The sequence below is a fragment of the Anabrus simplex genome, chromosome 1 (assembly GCF_040414725.1).
Source record: "Anabrus simplex isolate iqAnaSimp1 chromosome 1, ASM4041472v1, whole genome shotgun sequence".
NCBI lineage: Eukaryota > Metazoa > Arthropoda > Insecta > Orthoptera > Tettigoniidae > Anabrus > Anabrus simplex.
Window position 1 is genome coordinate 1,048,172,219 of NC_090265.1, and position 12,110 is coordinate 1,048,184,328.

At 41.0% G+C, this 12,110-nt stretch overlaps 1 protein-coding gene across 4 annotated transcripts in view; it reads right to left on the minus strand.

Moving 5' to 3' along the window:
- Window positions 1-12,110, minus strand: part of Tsp26A (Tetraspanin 26A) — an 84,911-nt gene that overhangs the window by 57,673 nt on the left and 15,128 nt on the right. For all 4 annotated transcript variants that reach the window (XM_068225367.1, XM_067137008.2, XM_068225366.1 and 1 more), the window contains exon 2: window positions 5,401-5,474. In XM_068225367.1, the coding sequence (XP_068081468.1) occupies window positions 5,401-5,474 (74 nt within the window). The remainder of the gene's footprint in view (window positions 1-5,400; window positions 5,475-12,110) is intronic.

Sequence of the window (12,110 nt, forward strand, 5' to 3'; positions counted from 1 at the left end):
TATCCATTGACTAGAATCTAAAACGAAATATCATGAAAACATAATCAAGAAACAAAACAACCAGTGGATCCAATTCACAATGCCTTCATTACTGGGATCTTACTCATTATCTAAAAGGGTCCACAATCCAGATCACCAGCCCCTCATAATGGTACTAATCACTGGTAAAGCAGAATCATGGTGTTCCTCCTATCGTGATACTTAATCACAGGTGATGTAGACCAAAGGTATGTCACACACAATGGCACCACTCACAGGTAACACAAACCTATGGTGTTTCGTACAAAAGGGTACTACTCACAAGCAACGCAGAGCAGTGGTGTTTCTCATTTAGTGGAAGTAATCACAGGCCACGTGTACTCATGGTGTTGCTCACATAGTGGTACTAATCATAGGCAATGTAGACCCACGGTGTATCACACATTATGGCAACGTTAAAAGGCAACACAAACCCAAGGTGTTTGTCACATAATGGTACTACTACTATCATGCAACGCAGACCATGGTTTTACTCACATAGTAGTACTAATCACAGGCAACGTAGACCCATGGTATTTCCAAATAGCTGTATTTCTCACGAAGTGGTACTACTCACAGGCAACGCAGAGCCATTCTGAACACAGTGGAAACGACCGTTGGAATACACTCGATGACCATTATCACAAACAAAGCCCAGACCCGTAGGTTTCTCGCATAATGGTACTGCTCCTATGTAACGAAGATCCACGGTATTCGTTGCAAGCTGGTACTAGTCCAAAGTAACGTCGAACCATGGTGCTCCGCACGTAATGGTACTAACCACAATAATTCTGATGGTTCTAATTTCATCATCCCTTGGTCGCCCCTTTAAGTCGCTTCTTACAACAGGTAGGAGATACCGTGGGTGTATTCGTCTACGTCCCTCACCTACAGCGGGTAATGTAATGGTCTAAAGTGACGTAGGCTATCTGAAATGATTGCAATGTTACGTGGAGATAATTACATCAACAAAATGTTTGATTTAGAACTTGAAATAACGCTGATTCCTACGATCAAGGTATGTGTTGTATATTTTGCCATAAATTGTTCATGTTTACTTATGCAGAGTTCTAAGGTACTGGAGGAAATATATTTCATGTTCAATAAATGTGATACATTCTTCCACAATGACAAGCGGGTATGATTCATGATGTGGGTACTGTAGTCACGCCCTAGTTCGTGAACCATGGGCAACGGCTGAGTGGCCTAGTAAGTGGTCCTGAGAATCGGGATACCAGTTGCTACAAATGGGAGTGGACATCTCGGACATATTCCGAGTCATGGCCCCCCATGTGCTCAGGCGGCTAGGACTATACAATCCACCATTGGCCTCTAACCGGTTGGAGAAGAGATCCTCACTGGGACATGTGTAAGTAGGGTAGCATCCTTCTTCGTGAATTTACCGAGCTCAGATCATTTTACGCAAACCTCGGACCTATGGGAGTAACGGAGTCTCACTCCCATTTGACAGGCGAGGGACTCCTTGGAAACAACCTGGCGAACGAAGTGGAATTCGATGGGGATCTATCAACATTAATGCGGCTTATGGAAGAAAGAAAGTAGAACTGGCTGATTCAGCGAAGAGGTGCATCTGGATGTCCTAGGAGTAAGTGATATTTGGGTAAGGGGAGATAATGAGGAAGAAATATGAGATTACAAAGTGTACTTAACAGGTGTTAAAAAGGGAAGGGCAGAGTGTGGGGTAGGGCTGTTCATCAGGAATACTATTGCACACAACATAGTTTCTATTAGGCACGTAAATGAGCGAATAATGTGGCAGTTGGAGGAATTAGGACTAGAATTGTCTCAGTGTATTCACCATGTGAGGGTGAAGATGAGGATGAAGTTGGCGAGTTTTATGAAGCATTGAGTGACATCGTAGTCAGGGTCAACAGCAAGGATAGAATAGTGCTAATGGGCAATTTCAATGCGAGAGTTGCAAATAGAACTGAGGGATACGAAATGGTGATTGGTAAATCTGGGGAAGATATGGAAACTAATAGGAATGGGAAGCGTTTGCTGGACTTCTGTGCTAGTATGGGTTTAGCAGTTACGAATACATTATTCAAGCATAAGGCTATTCGCTGCTACACATGGGAGGGTAGGGGAACCAGATCAATAATATACTATATCTTAACAAACTTCGAATTCAGGAAATCTGTTAGGAATATACGGGTTTTCCGGGGATTTTCCGATGATACAGACCACTATCTGATCTGTTGTGAACTAAGTATATCTAGGTCTAGGACAAATAAAGTGAAATCTGTCTGCAAACGAATAACGGTAGAAAATCTCCAGAACGAGGAAATTAGACAAAAGTACATGGATATAATTAGTGAGAAGTTTCAAACAGTAGACAGGAAGCAGGTTCAGGATATAGAAAGAGAATGGGTGGCATACAGGGATGCTGTAGTAGAAACCGCAAGGGAATGCCTAAGAACAACTGTACGTAAAATGGGAAAAAGCGAACATCTTGGTGGAATGATGAAGTGAAAGCAGCTTGTACATTTAAAAAAAAGGCTTATCAGAAAACAGGCTCCAAACAAGGGCTGATGCAGACAGGGAATTATACGTAGATGAAAGAAACAGAGCGAAACAAATAGTTGTTGAATCCAAAAATAATTCGTGAGAAGATTTTGGTAATAACCTGGAAAGGCTAAGTCAAGCAGCAGGGAAACCTTTCTGGACAGTAATAAAGAATCTTAGGAATGGAGGGGAAAAAATTAACAGTGTTTTGGGTAATTCAGGTGGACACATAATAGATCCCAGGAAATCGCTGGGCAGGTGGAGGGATGTTTTGAAAATCTTCCCAACGTAAAAGGAAATCTTCCTGGTGGTGTCGCGAACAACCGTGCTTATGGGGAGGAGGAAAATGATGCAGGTGAAATTACGCTTGAGGAAGTGGAAAAGGTGGTAAATAAACTCCATTGTCATAACGCAGCAGGAATAGATTAAATTAGACCTGAAATTGTGAAGCATTGTGGGAAGGCAGAGATGAAATGGCTTCATACTCGTAGAGTAATATGATTAGCATGGAATGTTGATAAGGTACCTTCAAATTGGACAAAAGCAGTAATTGCACCTATCCATAAGCAAGGGAACAGGAAAGACCGCAACAACTATCGAGGTATCTCATTGATTAGTATACCAGGCAAAGTATTCACTGGCATCTTGGAAGGGAGGGTGCGATCAGTGGTTGAGAGGAAGTTGGATGAAAACCAGTCTGGTTTCAGACCACAGAGGGGCCGTCAGGATCAGATTTTCAGTATGTGCCAGGTAATTGAAAAATGCTACGAGAGGACGTCTGGCGCACCATGATGGTTGTCTTGTTGTTAAATCAAGGTGGACTGCGAAGCTGGGATTATTCTCCGTGTATTCATTAGACATTTTGATCTTCTCAGGTGCGGTGATATTATACTACTTCCAGTACACAGTACTGTACAACGAATGCATATTGTATTAAGGAGAATTGGTTCAGGTGCAAATCTACTACTTTGCTATGGGTCGTTTAACCGTGTTGAAGAACAACTAGTAAGAAAGGGCCATTGCATCCCAGATGTAATCTTAGTTTATGGAGTATATTGTTCCGTTTTTTCATTTTGGCAGAAGTATTCATAAGTATGTTAGTGATCTGTTAAAAATTACTGCAAGTTATTTAGGTGCTCTGCAATGTTGGGGAGTCTGGACTCTCAAGGGAACGGTCGGCCTACAGTATGCACTTATAGTTTCAACTATCAAACCAGTTAATGAGGATTTACGAAGGTCGATCAAATATAAACGGGATTTTTGTTCCTGAACATCAACAGTTGGTAGGACTGTCCCCGCTCTTCTGCTATGCTTAGGTGGGACCGTTAAGAGTGGGGAGAGCGTGCTGTTATATATTTCCCGCCGTTTCGTCAGTAACGCTCACGATGTCGGAGCAACAGGTGCACGCCTCCACTGCGCAAGGCATAATTATAAAATGTATTGCTTGTGAACGAATTACAGCGGTGGAAATTTGCCACAGATTGACTGCACAGTTCGGTGATCAAACATTGTCAAGGACGCGTGTGTGTGCCTGGCATAAAAAGTTAAAGAAGGGCGAGAACGTGTAGAAAATCAGCAACACGATCACCGTCCTCATTACAGACTAAAACATTCGTGCGGATAAGGACATTACTAACGGGCAACAGTATCAGGAATTGCAGAACAAGTCGTAATCAGTTATGGGAGCTGTCAGGCAATCATCACAATGCGATAATGCGCGGCCCCATACTGCGGTACTGTCTACAAGCTACAGGAAATTAACTAGACTACACTTGATCATCCTCCTTATAGCCCGGACTTATCGCCCTGCGATTTCCGTTTGTTCGGACCGCTTAAAGAAGCTCTAGGAGGTCAATGGTTTGAAGATTATGAGAGTGTGGAGGATTTCGTGCGCAACTGGCTGGTGACACGACCCTGCTCCTTTCACGATGAGGTCATCAAAAATCTGCCTATACGCTGGGACAAATGCATTTCCAAAGCTGGAAACTATGTGGAAAAGTAAAATTGTAATTGACTTGTGTTTTTCAATAAATAAAATCCCGTTTATATTTGATCCCCCTCCCCCTCGTAATTTCCTCCTCTTTTTGTAGCAAATTACAAAAGTGCTCCAAATACAATGTAGACGAGATATAAAGAGAACGCACTTTTTGTATAGCACAATTTAATTCATATCCTACTCCCAACCGATTGTCTATTATACAAAATACCTAGCCTCCACAAAGGTTCTTTTTGGATACACTTTAGTGTTGTTGACTGTATCAGGACACATTATTTCTACAACTACTTGACTACCTTTGGTACGTCATACATATATATTGACTTATATGGCACATATTATAAGACATATCAAATATTCTAACAAGTAAAGGTTAGAGTAAGTTGATATTTCCTATAGTATCACTCAGAAGTAACTAGAAAAAGATATATAAGGGGAAGAAAGATTATAAATCTTCATCCCTCTCTGTTTATTTTTCGTGTGACAATAAATGATTCAAATATTTCTAGAATATTAGACTCCTTCAAAATACTAGCTATTGGCTAGTAACTACAGAACAACTTGGAATAAAACAGACATATTTTGAACTATTGTAATTTACACGCCACATGCAGTTTGAACACTGTCCCATTATAACACACAAACAAATCTTATGATTCGAAATGGATCAATTACTATCTTCAATTTACACGTAAAAGTTGAGTTTTGTTTCGGAGAGAAAAGCTATTGATCACTGTTATTATAACATAAATTAAAATACAAATCGTGAACGATAATACTAGAATCTTCAAAGTTCAATAACTGATAGGAATGAAAGATCACAATATTGCTATCCAGTCATGTCCTATGAAGAGACTCACCGCAGCCAACAAGCATGTGTTCTCCCGCAGTGCTCCTACGCAGCCCGTGAAGCCAATGATGAATGTAACTGTGCCTGAAACAAAGAAAGGTTAGAGTAAGTTGATATTTCCTATAGTATCACTCAGAAGTAACTGGAAAGAAGATATATATGGGGAAGAGAGATTATAAATCTTCATCCCTCAGTTTATTTTTCGTGTGACAATATCCTAGAATATTTGACTCCTTCAAAATACTAGCTATTGGCTAGTAACTACAGAACAACTTGGAATAAAACAAAGACATGTTTTGAACTATTGTAATTTACATGTCACATACAGTTTGAACACTGTCCCATTATAACACAAAACACACATCATCTTACGATTCGAAATGGATAAATTACTATCTTCAATTTATCCGAGTGCACATTCTCCACATACATTCCCGATATGAAAAATTAAGTTCCCAGAAGGAAACCATAATTTCATTAGATCAGTTGCAAATATTCGAGATCTATCCTCTTCGATTGTGAAATTACCAGCGGTTTCGTCGCAGTGTAGCAGCGGGAAAGGTGTAGCATTCCAACTGACGAGCCTAGATCATGGAGAACAGACCAGGAAAGAAAGAAACTATTGAAAAAGATATGGCTCTATCCAAATACACAGTGTTATACGATTTATTAATCTGGGTACTTTTAAGACATCAAATTCTATGATAGCTGGGCTGGGTAGCTCAGACGGTTAGGAGCTGGTCTTCTGACCCCAACTTGGCGGGTTCAATCCCGGCTCAGTCCGGTGGTATTTGAAGAAGCTCAAATATGTCAGCCTTATGTCGGTAGATTTACAGACTCGTAAAAGAACTCCTGAGTGACTAAATTCCGGCACTTCGGCGTTTCTGAACGTAAAAAGTAGTTAGTGGGACGTAAAACCAATAAAATTATTAGGTATTTATTATTTGTTCCGATTCTTGCCATTATGGCCTAACTGCCCTGTACACTTCACACGAGAGTAGAAAGTCTGTTAACTTGAGTTATTGTGTGTGTTGATGTAACTACCCACCTCAACAAAAGCTTGGAATACGGCCAAAATGAGTATTCTGAGATATTCCATGACGCTATTCATTAGACTATCCTATTACAACCGGGCTAGTTGGCCGTGCGGTAAGGGTGGCGCAGCAGTGAGCTTGCATTCGACAGATAGTGGGTTCGAACCCCACTGTCGGCAGCCCTGAATATGGTTTTCCGTGGTTTCCCATTTTAACACCAGGGAAATACTGGGGCTGTACCTTAATTAAGGCCACGGCCGCTTCCTTTCCACTCCTAGGTATTTTCTATCTCATCGTCACCCTAAGACCTATCTGTGTCGGTGGGACGTAAAGCAAATAGTAAAAAAAGACTATCGCAACTCCGAAATTCGACGGTGTTTATTGCAGGCATGCTTTGTGCCCGTATTCTAGTCACGTGAACATACCCTGAGTACTGTAGCCGATGGTACGTTGTCTCACATCATCAAACATACAGTCAGTTTGTATCCATGTCACGTAGATGAACACTAATGTTTGCCAGGTTTCAGAGAGCGGTTTTATACACAGCAAGATGTTGCCGATCGGTTAAACGTCACACAAAGCAGCGTGTCTAAGGTGTGGTGAAAGTACAGAGACGGGGAATGTGAACGAAAAGCCTCGTTCTGGCCATCCTCGCGTTACAACACCAGCCCAGGATCGTTATCTCCAAGTGTCGGCTCGCAGACGTCCAACATTAACTGCCACACTCGTTCTCAGTACTGACGTGAATCATCACTCCCCGTTTTGACGTGCTCAACTTGATAACAAGTTCACCATGAGGCGTGGTCCTGCTCACATCAAGTGCTCCGCTGTCGCTCCAGCGTACTAAGTACTGTGTTTACGTGTGTGATAGGTCTATGGTTTGTGTACGGTTAGAATTTACTTATCTGCCGTTAATAAGTTGACTGTGTTTTCTTTTCCTTTAGCAGCAGCTGGAAAATTTCGTTTGTGTGTGCTTTTGTGAGTGCACCATGAATGATCCACCTGACACGGGTCAGGTAATTAATGTTGCCTTACAAGCATGCTACAGCAACTCTCCACCGATGACTGCAGACTTTACTTTAAGTGCCGAAAACCCTCAGAATCCACATCAACTTCTGTCGACTCAACAACCTGTGAACATCCCCTCAGCAGAGATGCAAGGAACATCTGCCGCATTACTACAACGAGGTCAGGTATCACTACCCGCTATTTCAGCACAGCCAGCCATCAAATCAGGTAATTCTGACTCTGAATTTTTAAGTGAATTCAATTCGCAGTGCAAGAAAGTGCGTCCTAGTGGAAGTGAACCCGGTCTTACAAGGAGTCTGACATGCTCCTTGATATCATAAACAGTTCCAACACAGGAGTTAAATGCCCTTTTAGAGAAGGAGCTGGATATAATTAGGTATGGATGGGAAGAGGCCTTGAGAGAAGGTAAGACTGATAAAGCACTTGAGTTAATCGAATACCCAATTAAAAGGGTGGCAAAGGCTAATAGAGTCCCTAGCAGGTCGAAGAAGAATGAAGAGTGCTGGTACAGACGTGCACATTAATGGTGTCCCGACATAAACAATCAACACTGCCCCACTCTAGTACTGAAAAGGAGGGAGAGAGTGAAGGGGTAGTGTTGAAGGCCACTCCAGTTCAAAACAAGAGGGAAGGGAGTGGAGGGGTAGTGCCGAAGGCACAATGACCCACCTTCTCGCTTAACGCATTGATGCATGTAGACAGTCCGCTACAAGACTTTGTTGTGATTGAAATGGGCACAGTGGCGGATGTACTGAAGTACAGCATTTACTCTGATAATTACAGTATCAAGAGGTAAACGAGGTTTTTAACCGAAAAGTATTTTATACTAGATAGGAATATTTTGTAGCTGCGTTATATCGGGTCGTAATTTGAAAATACCTTTTACTGGTTCGTAACTTTGTTCTGGATTTTACTCAAGTTATATTATCATAATTTACCACCTCGGATATCGAATTACGATAAATTCTATGAACAGAAAATTAATATGCTAAAATAAGATATTGAAGTATAACTGTAAAGCATTTCTTTATAAAATAACTTCTTGAGCAATAACAAGATACATCTAAAAATAATTTAATATCATTCAAATTCAGTTTCCATAAAATACAACGTCTTTACAACAAAAATGCTATTATTACAACATATCAACATAATTAATTATTATAAAATTAACACCGTTTTACAGAAATATCTTATAAAAATATGAGCGTATCGCATCTTCCTCGAAAATATATAAATAAAATAAACGTACGGTAAAAGAATAAATATAATGCACTGTCTATAGATACATAAATTAAAGAAAAGTAAAATGTTAATCAACTCAAAACTGTGAAATGGGTATTAAATAACTAAAGAGTGGTGTCAGATACTGACATTACAACAAGTGTAAGTGACGGATTCCTCCTCCCTCCCAGAATCAATAATCAGTCCATGCCCCGTCGCTGTTTATCACTTGCTCTAGCCGCTTGGGATTGGAATTTATTATATGTTGGAAAAAATCTGGTTCATTCCTTAGATTCACCCAAACTCGATGGCAGTGCATGAACAGAGCCGCTCTTGTCCTCTCCTGACCTGGATGCCACGTGTTTACCATTCGTGCCCAAACATGTTCTATTATATTTAAGTCAGCCTACTTGGGAGGCCAGTCAGTCAAGCACGTGTATGTCAGAATGCTGTTTGAAGAAAACTTAGGTTACATGTGCAGTGTGAACAGAGCAGTTATCTTGCACAAACCTGATAACGGGAACTTCTTCTATGGGGTAAATAGCTCGAACACTAGGAAGAACGGCACCTTCTATAATATCTACATAATATCTACACTTAAAACCACCCCAGTACGTCACATGGGACGCAACCCGACTGATTAGTTACCTGGAAAAAGGGCTTCCAACTGGTCGCCAGCACTTGAGCTGTTTACCTGGTTCGAGCAAAATTCCTTTTCATCCAACCAAATTGTAATTTCCCATTCCTGTCGTGGAGTAACACTTTCTTGTAGTGCAAAGCCTACGCGAAGTTATCTGTGGATAAGAAGAAGTCGCCCCTTTTTTGCAGCTCGGCGATTGTAAATACCTGTCGCGTGGAGTCGGCGACTCATGGTAGTCCGGCTTACTGGCAATTCCAATACAGCAATCGCATTATCGATAGTTGCAAACGGAGAATTGTCCATAGTTTGAACGATATCAGCATCCTGTTCCGGAGTAGTTCTTCTAGGAGCCTTGTCATGTGTCCTATGATCTACCAGTCCTTCACCTCATTCTTGCCATATTTCTACCCATCTCCAAACTGTCTTAAGACTGCATGATATTGTTTGAGCTATTGCTTGGGGACCATGTGAGCCTCACACATGCCAATAATACGGCCTCGATTCACTTGTGATAAGATAGGAGCCATCTTACAATGTTACAGTATAACGCCAGAATACACACACTGTGTATTCAGCACTACCTGTTCACTCCCTTCCCCTCCTTTTCGGTACTGGGGTGGCCTTCAACACTATCCCTTCACTCTCTCCCCTCCTTTTCAGTACTGGAGTGGGGCAGTGTTGATTGTTTATGTCGAGACACCATTAATGTGCGTGCGTGCACAACAATGAATGTAAAGAAAAAATAAAATTAGTGATGGTGGCGCTAAAAGAGTTTAGGAAGAAGGGAGGGTGCCAAGAAAGAATAGCGTTCTATAACCTAAGAAAAGAATACAAATTAAAAATCGCAGAGAGAAAGAGAATATGGATGAAAGAGCAAACAGAGCTAATAAACAAGGAGTGCAAAATGAAACAAGTGGATAGAGTATGGGACAGAATTAATAAAATTAACAAGGAAGGGAAAAGGGTTGGCAAACCGAATATAGCGGACGATCAATGGTTTGATTATTTTCGTGAGATGTTAGGAGGTGAAGACAAATGGAAAAAGGTAGAAGTGGAAATGACAGGAGGAAAAATCTAGAGGTTCACATTCAGGAACTGGATAAAGAGATCTCGAGGGATGAAGTGATGAGGGTACTGAGTAATCTTAAGAGTAAATCAGCGAGAGGATGTAATGGTATAAGTAACGTTTTTTGAAAGGAAATAGGTAAACACAATCAGATAGTAGAAGGTATAGTTAAACTTTTCAACAGGATTTTCGAAGGAGGGAACTACCCAAAAGAATGGGAAGTTGGTGTAGTATGTCTTATTTACAAAAAGAAAGGCCGCAGAAATCTACCAAAGAATTATAGAGGAATAACACTGCTAGACTCACTGAGTAAGGTTTACACAGGGGTACTGGTAAACATGCTAAGTGATTGGGCTGAGAGACAGTCGATATTGTCAATCTATCAAGGGGGGTTCAGGAGACGACGCAGAACAACAGCTAGCATAATGACCGTCAAGATGATCATAGAAAAATATCTAGATAGGAAAGGGGGTAAAGTGTACCTAGCTGCAATAGACTTTGAGAAAGCATTTGATACGGTTAGTAGAAGAGCTTTATTAGAAAAATTATGGAAAGTGGGGGTATCTAGGAAAATGATCAAAGCGAATGAAGCTATAATAGGAAGGTATATTGTAGAGTTAGATTGGACGATAATCGGTTGAGCAGCCAAATAGAATGTAAGGTAGGTCTGAAACAGGGCTGTAAGTTATCGATCATATTATTTCTTCTGTTCATTAATGACAGGGCCACGGTAGAGATAGCTGGGCGGTGCCAGCGGTAAATTGGTTAGAGGTACCAGGCTTAATATTTGCCGATGATGTGATCCTACTAGCCCTGACAGGGGGAGGTTTACAGAAAAGCCTCAACAGGGTTGAGGAGTTTGCAAGGAAATGGTCCCTGAGAATCAATGGAAGTAAGTCGAAGGTGATGGTAGTAAGTAAAACTAAGAGAAGGAAGAATGAAAGGATATGGGTGGTACAGGGAGTGAAGATTGAAGAGGTAAGCAAACTAGAATATCTGGGGGTAATTATAAACAAGAGAGGAGACTGGAATGAACAAGTGAGGACAGCAAAATGGAAGGGGGCTGCAGCACTTTCGGTGGTCAACATCCTAGAATCAAAATTCCCTGGTATAAATTACAGCCTGCAGAGACTGGTTTTTAAAACGCTGGTGCTAGGCAGTGTACTGTACGGGGCGGAACTATGGGGTTTAGAGGACAAAAAAGACATGTTCAAACATTATATCCAGATTCAGTAAAATAATAATGCAATTACCACAATGCACGGCTAATGCCGGGGCATTACTAATGTGTGGGGAGTGTATCGAAGCTGATTGTGTCAAAATAGTACTAAAATATTGGATGAGACTTAAAATAGGATAAGAGGGTGTGGTTTTACAAGCAGCGTATCTCCAACAGTCGAAGGATATGTATAAGGGGTGTTGGCTTACTAAAGTTAAAGAATATTTGAATAAGATTGGTATGGGGTATACCTGGAAGACAGTGTGGTACGGGAAAGAGAGCTGTAGACTGAGGAAGATAGTAGGGAGAGTTAAATACATTCAAAGGCAGCGTCTGATAGAAGAAGGAAGGGAGAAGTGTTCCCTTAGCCTGTATAATGAAATCACGAAAGAAGCAAGAATAAGCATTACCAATGTAAACAGAGCCTAGAGAAGAGGTATGTTATGGTGGTTAATGAAGATGCATAAAAATAAGGGATGGACAAGAAGGGCTGATAAGTCACGGTGTT